Raw genomic sequence first — 16,455 nt, forward strand, 5'->3', positions numbered from 1 at the left:
CAGGTAGTTGAGTTAAATGCTGAGTTAATATCCTTCTACATGAAGTAAAGTAGGTCCATACCTTTTTTGCTGGGGTATAGGCAATAGTTACCAATGCACAAATAGGAGTGTTAGCATGCAGCCTTTTCAACTGCTTATGCAGCTCTCCGATGCAAACACACACACGGCCAGGCTGAGTGCCAACATTACATGCTGTATGTATTCCTTTGAAAGTGTAAAAGTTTGTCTGAAAGCTTATGGAAGCCGATTGAGTAGAAAATGTTACAGCTGACTTGAGCTTATCATCATGAGCATATGTTTTTATTTTATTTTGTTTTGAAGAGAGAGACTATTTAAGTACGCATTTCAGAAAAGCTATTGTGATTTAGGAACTTCCACTGAGTTGAAATCACCTTCGTTCTTCATCTGCACCAGTAGGTCTGTGAGTATAAGTATCAATTGGACCTTACTAAAGATAATCTTTATGCTTTTCGTAGCATAATTCCCTACTGCTTCTCTGATAGAAGAGCAATCAGGAGATTTTCAGATCGTTTGTTTGACTTTGAGTGTCTGGGTATTTAAATACTCAACCTGAGGTATTTTGGGCCTTGTTTTTAGAAGTGTGGAACAAATGCATTCTGCTTGAAGTGAGTTGAGCTGCTCTTCCGGATTACATTTTCAAGTAAATTGTGATTTTTGCCATCTATGTTTGGTAATTAGACACAGTTGAGGAGACTGATTTTTTATTTTTTTTTTTTTTCCTTGATGAGAGCGTTCCTGTATCAGGCATGCTACCTGATAATGTGTCCTTAAGTAAACAAGCAAAATCAAATACCATGTTAGCGCGTGCAGTGCTATTTTAAGATCCCTTTTAATTGTATTTTTCTTTCACATTTATATGCTTATATGTTGTATACTTTTACCTGTAGCTTTGTCTTTACTATTGAGAAACTCTGTTCTCATTTTTAAAGACTTTAAAAGAACAAATTGTATGAAAGCATTGCGGCTGACACAGAAATCAGAATTAATCATACCAACATTGTGTAAAGGAGATATTTTGTTCTTCTCCTATTCTGATTTGAACAGTTAGACAACCTGCTTGCACAGACGTGGTGACCAAAGCTGAAACTTTCTTTGTTCTGTAATCCAAGCCACTTCCACCCAATTCTGTTCTTAAAGATCTCTTTTGACCTTTTTTCCTCATGCTGCTTGTGACTTTATTTTCCTTCACTTTCCTTCTGCTCTTTTTAGTTGTATCTTCGCCCTGCAATCCATTGGTGACAGATCACCCCCTCTTCCCCACCAGATTAGTTGTACTGAGCACCAAGGAAATCATCTGACTGCCCTGATTCACTCCTCCTCTGTGAAGCTGTGTCCATTCTTGATGTGATGTACTTCTGTTGGTTTTTCTGATGGTTCCGTTGAAAAGTGTTTCTTCATTTTGATTGTATCTGTCACTTCAACATAGCTGTGTCTGTTGGTTGTTCCGTTACCTGCTTTTTTTGGTCCCATCAGCATTGGGTAAATCACATTCCATGCTGCTTCATGTCCCGAGCTTTGTTACCTGGCCCAGGCTATTAACCAGGTGTGATAAATGCACTGAGACTAACTCCTTGCATAGCATTTTTTCAATAACCACTAAAATGCAGCAAGTCTATTGCAAAAGTAAAAAGCCATGGCTTGAAGTTACTGCCCTTCATGTCCAGAAGCAGGAGCTGAGATTGCATCCATTTTTCACCTAGCAGTAGCTGTATGAAGTAAAGTAAGGGGAACTTGCCATGGAGAGCAGTGTTAACTCCTTTTAGAGCAGAATCCTTTGATGTTTACTTGAATATGATTTTCTGTAGTTTATTCAGATTGTGGTGCTGCCGCTAGGGATTGTTTAAAGGCTCAATTATTCATTTCTGTTACGTTTTCTTAGTGGTTCTCCTCCCCTTCCCTCCACTCAAATCAGCTGGTGCTGAGCTGGGCTGCTTGTTCCCCTTCTGCATGGTCAGTGGAGCAGTTTTCCAACTGACAGTAACAACAGTGACCAACTCCACAGTAGAGAGACCTGGGATCATTCAGCTGCTCATTGTCTAAATGCACAATGCTATGCTTTAGCAATTCCAACAGAGACTCTTGGAGCTTGGCATCGCTTTCATTGCCAATATTTACTAGATCTATTGCTTCCTCTTTTTGCAGACGGAGACTTAAATCCTATTTGCACGGTGAGCACCAGCCACTCTGCTTTTCCTTGGCTGTCAGACTACCCCAGCAAGAAGCTAGGGTAATTGCTTCCACTCCTTTAAGCAGTTCAAGCTGTTTTCAGGAAAACACTTGTCTACAAATATTTGTTTAACTTGAAAGTGTAAAACTACTTCTTGGCATTTACAGCACAACTAATATCCATCATAAAATCCGGACTGTTCCTGACCTATCTTAATTAGGTTCAGTGCTTACTTCCAGACACTCCATTTCTAAACTTAGTTTCTCTTAAACCTGGATTGAACTCTTCTAACAGTCAGGCATTGTACTTATTTTGTGGATTTAACGTTAGACCAACATTTTGGTGGTCTGATGGACCAAATGCATGTTAGCAGAGGGGTAAAGCTGTAGATACTGCTGATTCTCTTTTTCCAACATAGATGTGTGAAAAAGGAACCAAATTCCTTAACTCAAACACTGATCTGCAGTGCTTGGTCTTGTGCATCTCTATGTTTTCTGTATTACAGTGTTGTTACTCACATTCATTATCTCCGTTTAAGACCTAACTGATTAGTTTTGGATAATCTTTTTTTCCTAGTTCTGTTGTCAGGCCTCTCTAAAACCAGATATGTTGATCCAGTGCCCAATATTTTTGTGCAAGTGCTCTTAGACACTCAGCAGTCAAATTCATATTTACTGCTTTCACATTGCCCAGACCTGAACAGGGATCATGGTCAGCTCAGTGTCTTCTCTTTCCCAGTGTGTGCAAAGCTTTTAAATCAATCATTGATGATGCTTTATCCAAGCTCATCTTGTTTACCGTTGATAAGCAGATCCAGGCCTAGTACCTTATGAGGCTGAAAGAGGACAAGTTTCAATCTTCTCACTATTTTTTTTTTACAAATATTATTTGTGGTAAGATACGGAAGAAGAGCAAGTATTGTTCCTTAGTACCATCTCACTTCAGCCACTAGAGCTGCTGATCAGACGTAGCGTTTTCTGAGCGTGTTTCTGTTCTGTAAAATTTGGATTTTAATCTTAGCTGGAGAGAGATTTGCTTAATGGAAGTTATTATTTCAAAGAAGCAGTCTTTGAGCTGGAGATACAGCAGTGTGGGGGTATGTGGATTATTTTTAAATGTTTTTCAAATCAACTTGATGTCATAAGAAGAATAATGCTAAAAAAAAAAAAAAGTCTTACTGTGGCTTTTCTGATGATGCAAAGGCACTTCCAGGTATCAGAGTTCCCTCCAGTCTACTTCTGCAGCTCCTTACATCGTTACCACAGCTCCTGTCAGCCAGCAAGCCCCAAGTTAGTTCCAACTTCCCTGATTTACCTTTTTCTTTGAAAACTTTCTAGCCTGCAGCAGATGTGTTGTCAGTCACCTCATTGATCTGTTTTGCCACAGGGCTTCCTAATCTGTCTGGATTCCCTGTGTTTGTAGCTCAAGCAGAGATTTCATCTCTGCCTGCATGTCATCTCTTAGACTGTTCTGGAAATTTTCCAGCCACTACTTAATTAATTTTGAAAAGCCTCCAGCTGATTTAGGCCTTCTTTTAATTTCATCTGGTCTTGATTTCATCTCTCTTTACCAATTACTATTTCTGAGATATACCTCATTCATTGATTCTATTTTGGTTCAGTGGGAATTCCACCTGACAGTTCCATTTCTTGAAGACAGGATGACTCTTCTCACACGGTTTTAATCCATTTTTACCTGAGTGGTTAAACAATTTGCCGGGTCTGTGTGTTGTTTTCTTCTCAGCTGGAAAGAGAATTCATCATCAGGACAGGTTTTTGCTTTGATACAATTCCATTTTATTTACAAAAGAAGTACAGAGTTTTATTTCTTTGAACAGAAATAAATAGAGGCAGAATCAAATGAATTCTTTATTTCCAAACCTCATTCACCCAGTGTTTGGCTCCAACCTTTCTTTTGGCTTTTCTTATACCAGGACCACAATACTAGTTTGTCAGCCGTGCCGTGGTTTCTTTATTCCTTTTACATGTTCTTCCATCTTATCTTGATTAATCTTGCCTTTATTAATGCCTCTCTCTGCACTAAGCATATCAGTTTCTGGAAAAACTCACAGGTCCATATGCTTCCTATTTCACTTGTTTTTGATGATAACTTCTGTAATTTCAGTTATCAAGCTTCTTAAAAGAGTTTGCTTGTTTCTTGCATTTATCTTGAATGAAAGGTGATGATTTTGTCCAGCAGCTTCACTCAGCTCTTTCACATAGCACTATGAAAATTCAACATCTCTTTGAACATAATTCAAAAGAAAGAGGATGTAGAACATTTCTGATCTATAACAAGTTTTCGCAGCAGGAGTTCCATGTTGTGAATAATTCTGGAGGCATAAAATTTTATTATTTTCCGTATGTGCTGGGTTATAATTCCATGAAGTATTTGACATGAAGTACATGCCTTAAATTTTGAAGTATTCTGAACCAGGGATAATACGCAAGAAACAGTCCTAGGAGTTTGGGTATTTAGAACTGACTGAAAAAAAATATTGTTCTTAATTACACCAGTTCTATAAACTGCATGTCTGCTAAAGTTCATGGCCTCCAAATGGAGATTTCTGTAGGAGGCCTTTTCTATCTTTTTCTATTCTGGGTAACACAGTCTTATTCTCCTTTTGGAATTGCTAGTGTCCCACGTTGTGCCTTGCTTTCATAAATCTGCCAACATCTGCCCTTCCCCTTTCTGGGGAGAAGCGCACTTTCACTTCTTTTTGATTTTATTTCACCACAGTAGGGGAAACAGTGAGAGGGATGAGGCAGTCCCTGCCAAGCAGCCTACTGTATGCCTCTTTATTTCCTTGGAAAATCAAATCAGATATGATGCTTATTTACATAAGTATTTGTTGCCTTTTTGTGATTTCCTGTATCCATGACCAATGTAATCAGCAGAGTATATGAACACCATAAACCTCTGTGAAAGGAATAGAGAAATATGACTCTCCTGATTTTGCAGAGAAGCAATAAGGTTAAAAGCACCTACAACAATAAGCCGTAAGATTAAATAAACACTTGTTTGGGCCAGAAAATTCCCAATCTTTTACCTGAAAAGGTGCATAGCTCAGGCTAGATCGTTCTCCCAGAGTCTTACCTCTGGAGATCTGGCAGTGATGGAATCACGTGTGAACAGCTCTGAGTTCATCATAGAACCAGGACAGAATGCAGGTGTTGACCGTTTCAGGTTAGGATATACTTCCAGGAGGAAAAAAGAACGTTCACCTACATGTTCTGAATCAAACCCATGCTTTTCATTACATTCATTACATATTTCCTCTACTGTTGGCTAATACATGAAATATTACTGAAATTGAGACTATGCTTCACTCTTCTTTTTAAAGACAAGCAGCTACTACTAGCTGAAACAGAGGTTTATGCTGCTGTGGTTGGGACATTCAGCTGCTCTTTTGATTATTTTCTATTTGTATTGCATGACTATTAAATGTAAAGTGCAGAAAGAGTCCCAAGACCAAAGCCCTGATTTGAGCCCACGGAGTTCATTTGCTTTTCATTGCCCCAGTCTGCATTTCTTAGTCTAAAATTATTTTTATAGTATTTTCGTATTCAAGAGAATATTGTCAGAGTTCAAAATTTGATTGTCATTTTCCTCCCAGATCATACCAGCATGTTAAGAACACAGTCCTTGAATTGCAGTCTTGAAGATATGATAAATCTGTGTGTCTTTTTGCCAATACTAGCTTTTCCCTTCCAGTTTTGAAGTTCAGAAAAACAAAAAGAAAGTAGTGTCTGGTGATTGTTTCCCGTGAAAAAAGGATTACTCATCAGGATCTCCAAGGGAAAATCCCCAAGGCCAGAAGTCCGTGTGGTTGTAGCTTAATGTTTCTCCTTGCAAAATCCGTGTTCTGGGCCTGTGGGTTAAGTAAGCACAACTGTAGCAGACCCTCTCCTGCTCTCACTGCTGGTTTAGATGCTCCCAGTTCAGCATGTATTTGGAGCACTGAAATTAATTTAGGGACTAAATTATTTTTTGGTATTTTGTTCTTCTCTGCAGAACATTCTGCTTTCAAGCAGTTTTGGCTCCAAAGTTTTATTTTCCTTGCCTGGGAAGGGACTTTCTGCATGTCTACTCAGTTTTCACCTTCAGAAAGAAGAACGCATGAAAAGACACAGAGTAATTCAATGTGTAAAATATGCATATTTTAATTTAATAAGAGAAAAACAGTAAGGGAGAGAGAGGCACAGAACAGTAGCCCCTAGAGCTCTAGTAACTTATCAAGCTACGTGAAATAAAATACAGCATTAGGAATTCCATAAGCGTTCAGTACAGCTGTGTGAGCTTACCATGCTCACTTCTAATTACGGCTCAGGTCAGAGGAAGTACTTAGAAGTGGTCCTTTCAAAAATTCTGTCCCTTTCATTTTTATATTCCGTCTCTCAGATGCTGAAGTGAAAAGTTAATTCCTGGCAGTTCTGTGAGACTGTCCCTCTTTAGGGTGGTTTTGTCAGCAGTGCAATAATAAAGGAAGTATTTAAATACTTAAATCGTTTACTCATAAAGCTCGAGTTATCAATCTCCTGTGAAGAAGAAGAAGAGTAGTTCATGTTTCTTGGGCACAGCAGGAGTTACTGCAACACGCAGCCAGCTTGAGTTTGCCCTCCTCAATGGTTTCTGAAGAAGTGTTGCTGCAACAGCAGAAATGTAGCACAGGTGGTATATGGAGCAATTTGCATTCACTTCATGTTTTAAAATGCCTTTCATACTGCAATTTTTAATTAAACATAGATTATTGACAGCTAATTGTTAAAACTACAGATTTACTGAGCTGTTTGGCACACCTATGGATTCGTAAATGGACAGCAGGTCTTGGTTTTAAAATATTCAATAAATAACATTTTCCACAACACATTTCCTATTTTTAGTGGAGAACCTGAAAGAAATCACAGTGGAGATGTGTAGAGGATGTATGTAATCTATTCATGTAAGGTTTAATACATTACTTTGTTGTTGTTTTAGGAATTGTTTTTATCCATGTTAATTTTTCATCATCATTAGAAATTATTTGGTTTTTGTTTGCTTGTTTATCCAAACAGCTGCAGTGATCAACTATTTGGGGAGTTAAAAGACTGATTCTGGAGATCTCTTTCAAAATGCAACTGGTGTGCTTAAAAGGTTATTTTTATTAGTTGATTATCCCAGTTATTTTCTACTTTAAATCATTGCATTGTAGAGGCCTTTTCCACTAGTCCTGGCCAAAAAGAACAGTGTCTGAATGGAACACATATCTGGTCATTTCCCCATCACTAAAATAAGGAAGAAAATGGCTAAAAAAAAGAGAATTTGGGTTGGATCTATCATTATAAATTGAAGCTTCAAAGTGATCAAGTTTCTGAATTAAAAAAAGAGTTCATATTAGCTATCTAATTTACAAACGAACACAATTTTAAAACATACTTACTAACTTTCAAAAGCTGGTGTTTTATTGAATTTGTGGTGGTTGTACCAGTGATTCTCCTGACATTTGGAAAAGCTGTTTGGTGCTCCTTTGCAGTTTATACTAAACTTAATTCCTCCCAACGCAGAAGTCCTTTGTGTGGGACTGGCACACTGCATAGCCGCAGCGTGGGGTCTCTACACGTGGTAGGTTTTGTCAACAGGGGATCCTGCAGATGTCAAATGTGCTTACTGCTCGTCTTTGGGCTGCAGGATTCAGCCTTTAATTTGCAATAAATGGGAAGGGATGGCATTTTTTCTTGTCTGAGAAATGTTTTGAGAATGATGTGTACAGCAGAACCTCATTAGGGATACTTAACATAGCATGTAGGCTGAAGGTAGGCAAGTCACACAAAATTACTCTGTTTTTTCAGCATAGTGTTTGTATTAAAACTCTGAGAAGTCTCTATTCAACATTTCTTCTCCTCTCAAGTCTTACTGTAAATTACAAACTTAAAACTAACTGTGCTAAGCAATCTAATGTTTGATTATTATTATTTTTTTTTTAATATGGTTCTTTGCCTAGCAGTAATTAACACTTAGAGTCTAAGACTTAATTTTGTGAGGCTCCACACAGATAGCTAAAAAGAAAAGCCTCGGCTCTGGCTGTGAGAACCTTACATTCTCTGTATTCTTATATTGCATGAAGTGGCTTCCTGTAAATTGTGCAATCATACAAAGTTCAGAACTACGTAAACTATTGTGAATTTGCAGTGGAACATCCTTCCTTGTTTGGATCCAGTTGAAATTTCCCTTTGGTAACCAGAGGCACTTCCCAGAGCTTTTGGAACGTTATATGGCCTGAGGCTATGCTACCTGCCCGTGGTACCAGTCACTAGGGCCACTTTCTAGCACATGGCCATATCCACACCATCTAAAGCACAGCTGAATGCTGGGTGGTGGGAGCTGTTCCTGAGTCCATCACCAACTACAAATGGAGCAACAGACTGTGTGAAACTCTGTGAGCTGCCTTTTGCTCATCCCTCATCTGCTTCATTTGGAAAGCAATCCGGGTAACCACCTAATGGTTGAATATCTAAGTTATTGAGGAGAAAAAAAGAGCAGTAGTGCTCAAGTCATAGCCTGTGAGTCTTGCTGAATATCCCATCTCAGTGATAAGCACAGGATGCACTAACAATTGCTTGAAACAGGCATGTTGCCACTAGATTGTGTTACCTCCTTGATTTAGTAGATTTGACTTTGACATTTTCACTCTATGACTGAAAAAAAATATTATACTCCAGAGTAACTTTCAAATTGTTTGTTTAAATTAACTTTCATTTGGATTTATGCTTGATGAAATCTTCAGAGATGCAGACAGCCCCTGTCTAATGAAATGCTGTGTCTTTGAACCAATGAGCGGGGCTGCCAAACTGTAAGGATTCCTCTCTAAGCAAGTGGGCTTCTGTAATGTTACACTTGGGTGGCACAAGCAGAGTGCTCGATGATTAGTTTATGGTCTAGATCATTGTATTTTTATTACACTCATAAAAACTGTGTTTCTCCTCATTTTCGTAATGGCTTCAATGAGCTTCTATACCTTCTAGAGGCACATTAAATTGTTATGTGATGAAAGTACTGATTTAGTGGGGCTAGTTTTAAAGTAAGATACATGTTTTGAATTCTGATCGTAGTCTAATTGCTGACTCAAAAAAGGTGAAACTACGACAGAATGAATGAAATCTGTATCGTTTTCCTTACATAAAGTGAAGGTTGCCAGCTGTGACCCAAAAGGAACGCAGAGACAAAAGAAAATACAACTGATGAATCCATGTCAGTCTGTAAAATAAGTTGTCCATCAGTTTGAAGTATTTTGCAGTTCTTGCAGTGCTGTCAGTTTTTAGCAGGAGGGTGGGAGGATGGATTATATGGGTATTTTGCATGTTAAAATCTTTCCAAGGGGAAGGAAAAGAGAATTAAGATTACTTTTATTCCTTGTATTCAACTGCAATTTTTTTTCATGTGGTTCTCTCCAAAATCATAAATAGGCCTATTCTGTGCAAACCCTACATCAATTTCTTCCAAGTGATTCTAAGCTGTTTTTAAAAGTTGTTTCAATTATGTTACAAAATGGGGAAAAAATAAGCAAGAAAAAATGTTATTTGTTTCTATATATTCAAGCTATTCTTAAAAGAAAAGGACAACATCATTATCCATGAATAGGAAACCTTTTTATTTGATATGTAATTAAAAAAAATAATCCTTGAATTGAATGTATCATCTCATCTTTGCACAGTTTAGACAAAGGCCTTTTTTGTTTACAAAATTTACATGTCAATACAGTCGCTTATAAATATTTCTGTGAAATAAACATAACCCTTCACAAAAAGAGCCGTTTACTCTTCATTCAGTAATTTCATATGCGAGCAAAAAGACAATGAAAGTTGTATGCAAATATAACATCAATGTACAGCATAATAATAACAGTTTTTAGTGATTATGCTGCTTGGTATTAATTCCTAGGAGCCTTTTTGTTCAGCCATGGGCTGTGTTTGGAACAGAGATGCGCCAGACCAGAGCATCTTGTTCTGCTGTTGATGTGAGGCAGCCACAACTCCTTCCACTGAGATTCCTGTGCTCTGCTCTGTGGCTAGTCTGAGTTATTGAGATCATGCTGATTGTGAAGATGCAGCTCCCCTTCATTTGTGCTGTACCTGTGTCTGAGAGGGCACTGTCTGCAGCATGGCTTGGGCTTCCCTCGTATTGCTGGGAGAGAAAGAAAAAAAAAGAAATGTAAGAAGGGAAGGAAAGGGTTAGGAAAAAGGGGAGAGGTTGAAAGAAAAAGATAGGAAAAAAAAATAGGAAGGAGGGAACAGGAAGAAACAAAAGGATGAATGAAGAAGAAAGTATTTCCACATTTGCAATAATTCTTTTCCAATTGTGTGAAAGGATGATTTCTCCATTTGAAAAGTTTTTGGAAGAAGATATTTGGTCAGTTTATTTTTTTCCCTTGCCCTTTGCTTATTTCCTTATTATTGCTGAGGTGCAACTTTTGTGCCTCTTATGCCTCTTTCAGCAATGCAGCAGTTCTGTAGCTTTGGCTGTGTGGAAAGCTGAGAAGAATCAGGGATGAGGACACACAGGTTTCAGCAAATGGGACTTTAGCAGGTCAACGCAATGCTAATGGCATATCTGTGCTCCTTGGGTATTCAGCATCAAACACCAAGGAGCTGCATGTTTTGCAAGCATTGTTCAGTGCTTCCTTTGTGGATCTAAAAGTTTGGTAGAAAAGCATTTGAACGCAATACCAGGAACAAGGAGAGAATTTACAGAAGACGTGAATTGAAATCATTGGAAATTCTTTAATATTTCATGGATGCCTGCAAAATATGGTGCCGGTTTATTCAGGGATTTGAAAGCAGCTGCAGAGTAAAAGTGTCTAATGAAAATGAAATAAATTTCCTGTGAATGGAATAAATTTTGATTGTGTGTCTGAGTGCAGTAATTATACATGTCACGCAGTAATTAGGCAGTCACAGTGTGGCTATGGTGTCTTTCTTTGTCTGCAGATGGTCTGGGAGAACGGCTGTGTCGTTATTGTCATGCTGACACCCCTCACGGAAAGCGGAGTCAAGCAGTGCTACCACTACTGGCCCGACGAAGGGTCAAACCTCTACCACATCTACGAGGTACTGAGACAAAGCACTGGGTGTAAGCAGGACAGGAAGAGCATGGCTTCATTTCATATGGGGCAAAATGCCGTTTCATCTGGTCTAACCTGTACATCTTAAGTAGCCTCGGTTTGTCTTTGAGTAGTCGTAGGTTTGCCAGAAATTTGGGTGGTTTTAATTGCCTGGTGGCTTGCACCTACTAACATCGTGAACTGAGTTACAGGGGAGTAAGGACAATGATTTTTTTGTCTTTAAAACAGTCTTGCAAGTGGTTGATATACAGAAATGTATATTTATTTTTTATAGGACTAATAGTATTTTTAGAACTAGTGAATTATGCCTTAGGAAAGCCATATGTGTATGTTTGTAGAAAAGCATCCATATAGCTTTCGTAATTAATGCTATCTATCTTTACCATTTGCCTCAGTCACAACAATGAATATACATTTTTATTTTCTGCTATACATTGCTAGCCCAAAATACTGTGTCATCAGTTTTGTTGAAATGTAGCCTTGACAATGGCTGTCGTGTTTTTCCAGCTGTCTGGCTGAGCAGAGGAAGAAAATAACACCACAGTGCCAAATAGAAATAGGAAAATATCAAGGACTATTGCTATTTAAACTAACAAGTGAAAAAGCTTCCTTTCTGAGAAGACCCAGCTCTGAAAATAAGTTCTGTTTTTATGCTTATTTTTCTACATAGGTGAAAATTTGACTTTTAACTTCTCACATGAATTCCACTGTGAGATTTCTAAGACCGCTCTGGTGGGCTGAGCAATGCATGGTGGGCATTTCTGTGTGCACAGCATCTGGCAGGCTGGTGTATTTTTAGGCAGTGCCTTTTGCATTCATACAGTGTCAGGTTTCAATTTCGTGTTTTTTCCTTTCACATTAAAACTATCAGCATATTTTTTTAGTGTTCCCAACGAGATAGCAGAGGTAGCTAACCCCTTCCTGACACAACGGATTGCTAGAGAAAGTTATTTTCACAGCGATGCTCAATTTGGTAATAAAATTTCCTGCAGTTCCTTCATCCAGGGCATCTTACACCTGCAGTTCTGAAGTTGTGGCTTGCAACTGCAATTCTTGATCTCCATTTGTTTTCTGGGGTGCAGGTAAACCTTGTCTCTGAGCACATCTGGTGCGAGGATTTCCTGGTGAGGAGCTTCTACCTGAAGAACCTGCAGACAAATGAGACCCGCACGGTGACACAGTTCCATTTCCTCAGCTGGAATGATCAGAGAGTTCCTGCTTCCACAAGATCGCTGCTGGATTTCCGCAGGTAAAGCACAAAGTATGGAAATTTATTTAAGACAATTCAAATCTGAGAAACTAAACTTAAACTAGTTGTAATACTGATAATTCTCTTCTGGGAGGGCACCCTTGTGATGCTGCAATGATAAACTAACATAAAAATCTGCAATGGATTGATTTTTGCTATTGCCTCACGAATAGATACGCTCAGTTCCCATTTAGAGATTGCTGCCTTCTTCTCTTTGTACAGCTCTTCAGTGCTTCTGTACTTCTTTGTTTTCCAAGTATTTAGCCGTCTGGAACTTCCAGGCCTTCCGTGTGGCTCTCCTATGATCCTTATTGCAGGCATCTCACAAACAGAGTGCATTGTATGAGCACGCTTAAGGAGAAAATCACACTGGAGTCACATGGCAATAATGGCATTACCATGGTAGTGTTTGCTTGTGAGGCCTCTGGACTTTCTTTGGTTGAAGAAAAGGGGAAATTGGAGACAGCAGATGAAAATGTTGTCAAAGCATGCCCTCTAGGATTTTAAAGAAAGTCAGTATGGCTTTAAAATACAGACGAAGGCAAAACTGTGAAGACTTGTCACCTTCCCTCATGTCTGCTGTGTCTAAGTTTTAATTTGAAAATTAAAGCCGTGCATGATAAATATTGGAGAGAAGTAATCTTCACTTGATTGCAAACCATGCCCAGCACACCACGTGTAGGCGTTAGCATGTACCCGCTAATCCACTGCAGTGTGCTCATGACTAATGAAAAGAATCTCTGTGAGGTTTCAAGAGTTGGTTCTCAATCCATGAGCAGCCTCTGGGATCTCCCATTTTCTTTTCTGTGCTACAGTGTTATCCACAACCCCCCAAAGTGATTATACAGGGCTCAGGGCCCAGAAGGTCCAATCTTATTTCTTTCAGTCAGTGCTTGGAGCTTTGATGCAGAGATATGCATCTGAGGTGATAAGCTGGTTTATGTCCAAGCAGGACCTGGTTGCTCAGTTGTCTGCTGGCGCAATTTTGCCCTTAAAAATTTAGGGCCAAATGCCACCATTTATCCACCAGTAGTCTTTTTTTTTTTTTTTAATGTATTGCAAGCATTCTCAAGGCAGAGCCACCTCAACCATTGCAAGTCAAGTGACAGAGTACAGCAGTCACTGAGAGCTGGGGCTAGGTAAGATCATAAGGACGTGCTCCAATCACACCACAAGAACCATAGTGGAAGAAGGAAGGAAGCATAGTCATAGGTTGGAGTTGAAACTGTAACCGAATTTTTTCTGAAGTTCTCTTTTCTGGGTTCAAATACAGATTTTAATGTGATTTTTATAAGTTGGTTTTCCTTTGCTGGTGGTATTGAAGAAGTTGCCTGTAGTGAATTTTTGCTAAATGGGTTTTGCTAAGCTGTGCAAAGCTACCACGCTGGTTCAACACAGTGTCTGATTCTGCTTTTTGAAGGTAGTGGGAAATTTGGTGTCACTTGACTATAAATCAGCCTATACAACCAGAACATCTGAAGCTTGGAGCACCTCAACTCCTGTTTGAGTCGTTAAGACTTAAGATCTATCTGTGAACTGCAGGGTTAGGTGTCTCAGTTTGCATCACCAAGGTGCTGGTTGGAGATACCGTGTAAGGGTTAAAGAGCCATGCTGAGGATGTGTTGAACAATACTTTAAAAAAGCAAAACTATAACTAGATGAGAGAAGTAGCTGAGCTGCTATTCTTACCATTTAAAGCAAATATGGGAATGAACCTGTTAAGATTTAATTGAATTCTGAGTGTTCATTTAATATGTATTTGCAGTCCAGCATAGGGTACTGTAATCATTTGCTACGTGCAGATTTTGTATAATGAACTCATAATACAGAATGCATAGTAAAATTCCTTCTGAAAAGGAATTTTGGCATGCACAATGACTGGTCAAAGAATCTCAGTTTTCTTGGTCATCTGATGTTGCTGTTTTTTAAGGACAAAAAAGGGAATGTATTTGGCATTCATTTATACAATACATGTTTGCACCTGAAGCTTCCTATTTAAAGTACAAGCTCTGCTGGATTACAACAGCTGAGTCATAAAGCCCACAGAATAAATGTCTGGCAGCGCTGCCATACTCGCAGTAAGGTGGTGCTCGGAAGGGGCTGCTCTCATCTCCTTTAACCTATGTTTCTATGTGCATTCAGTGTGTTTGTATATATATATGGACATGTGTGTATATTTATATATTCACATACATATATGAAATTAAGCATATACATAACCAACCCTCTATTTTTTATAATTCATCACCAAGAAAAATTGGATTCCCAAAATTACCTTGCCCAGAGTCTGTAGAAATATGGACCTTACAATCTTTATTCACGTAAATTTTGCAAGCCTCTTTGACGGAAAGCTTACCTTTCTCTTGCTATGTATCAGTGTTTTAGAATCTAGCAGACACATTAAACCTTGGGAAATAATCTATCATACTTTCATAATGCAGGTATAAATTGCCAAAAAGAGATTATTTTACATATCTCAAAAATCTGTACAAAAGACAGTCCCTGAGAGGTGAGGCTAGTGCAGAAACCACTGGTCAGTTTTAAATGCTTCTGGAGTCCTAATTTCATTTTGAACAATAGACCAATCATTATTGCTCTGGACTAGCTTGTTAGTCATGCACTGATATGTGTAATTAAATATTTCTTGGGCCCAGAGGGAGCACATTTACACTATAAAGAGGGACTGCTAAGCTAAAAAATAATTAGCATCACATGTGAGGGCTTTGCTTAAACTATATATCTATTATGCTATCACTTCTTGCTGTGTGCAATGGCATTTACTAACACTGCTCACTTTAAAAATGGACAAATTCTTATTTTGCCAGCTAATTAGCGGTTGCCAGTGTCATTTTTGTGATGTTGCAGCTAGTAATATGAGCCCAGTTGCATAGTCACAAAAGTGATCATTGGAAACTGTGACTCTGCTGCAGGGACAATGTGGGAAACCCCTTTTCTGAGCCTCTAACGACCTCTGACCTTTGCTTGCTGATGGTTTGCATGATGATTTCTTTTTCACTCAATGAGCCAAGGGTTGGTTTGTATTACTAATCATTCTTTCTAAGTTGATTCTTCTTGTATATGTATATATATATATATATATAAAATATATATTTTCTTCAACATTCAAGAACTTTGCTTATTGATGAATTTTCAGCTCACACTCACTAGCCAGAACTAAGAATGAAGTGAGATGTTGTTGCAGTTCTACATATTTACTTACACTATATACAGAGAAAGCTATGAACCAGCTGGATTGAAACCCTTTGTTTTAACGTGTTTTCTGAAATGTGTGATAATGAAAATGTTTGAAACCCTTCAATAAAACTGATAAACATAAGGTGTCTTTCCCTAATGTGCGTCTCTGATTGTCTGATTTTCTGATAGGTTTAGTTCAATTTGTCACTGAAAGTATATTAGGACTGTGGTAGGTGGCTAGTCACAACATGCAACTATCATATTAGCGGTGCCAAGGAACAAAGGAGCCACACAAGCAGAAAAAGAAATGGTAAATACCCCTCTAGTTCTTAGCCTTTGTGTAATCTACTAAATGCAGAAACTACCCTTCGCTAGTGCACGTGATGGGGGGAGGATAGCCAGCTGCTGTGGGGAATGCAGACTCGTTTTATCAGCTGATGTTAGAGACATTTTAAAAATAGTTTACTGTACAATGTGAAAAATGAAAGTGAGACTTTCGTATTGTATGTAGGTTGCTCCAAAATTAATGTCTCCTAATGATTCCCATGTGAACTGCAGCAGATACAGACAGCACAATAACACTACTCGATCGAGCCAATTCTCAGCTGCAACACTCTATTTTTCAACATAGTCACTACCATTGCACAAGTGACAAATGAGCACCGGCGCGCCATGCTTGTAAAAATCTGCATGGCCGTCTGGAACGTGGTTTGTCTTTCATGTTGC

At 38.6% G+C, this 16,455-nt stretch overlaps 1 protein-coding gene across 1 annotated transcript in view; it reads left to right on the top strand.

Moving 5' to 3' along the window:
* LOC122189779 (receptor-type tyrosine-protein phosphatase N2-like) overlaps positions 1-16,455 on the top strand; it is a 104,967-nt gene that overhangs the window by 61,533 nt on the left and 26,979 nt on the right. The window contains exons 8-9 of the mRNA XM_042889155.1: positions 11,152-11,271; positions 12,368-12,534. Coding sequence (XP_042745089.1) covers positions 11,152-11,271; positions 12,368-12,534 — 287 coding nt within the window. The remainder of the gene's footprint in view (positions 1-11,151; positions 11,272-12,367; positions 12,535-16,455) is intronic.

This window comes from Lagopus leucura, unplaced genomic scaffold, assembly GCF_019238085.1.
Source record: "Lagopus leucura isolate 7727_CA_CO unplaced genomic scaffold, USGS_WTPT01 Super-Scaffold_100157, whole genome shotgun sequence".
Taxonomy (NCBI): domain Eukaryota; kingdom Metazoa; phylum Chordata; class Aves; order Galliformes; family Phasianidae; genus Lagopus; species Lagopus leucura.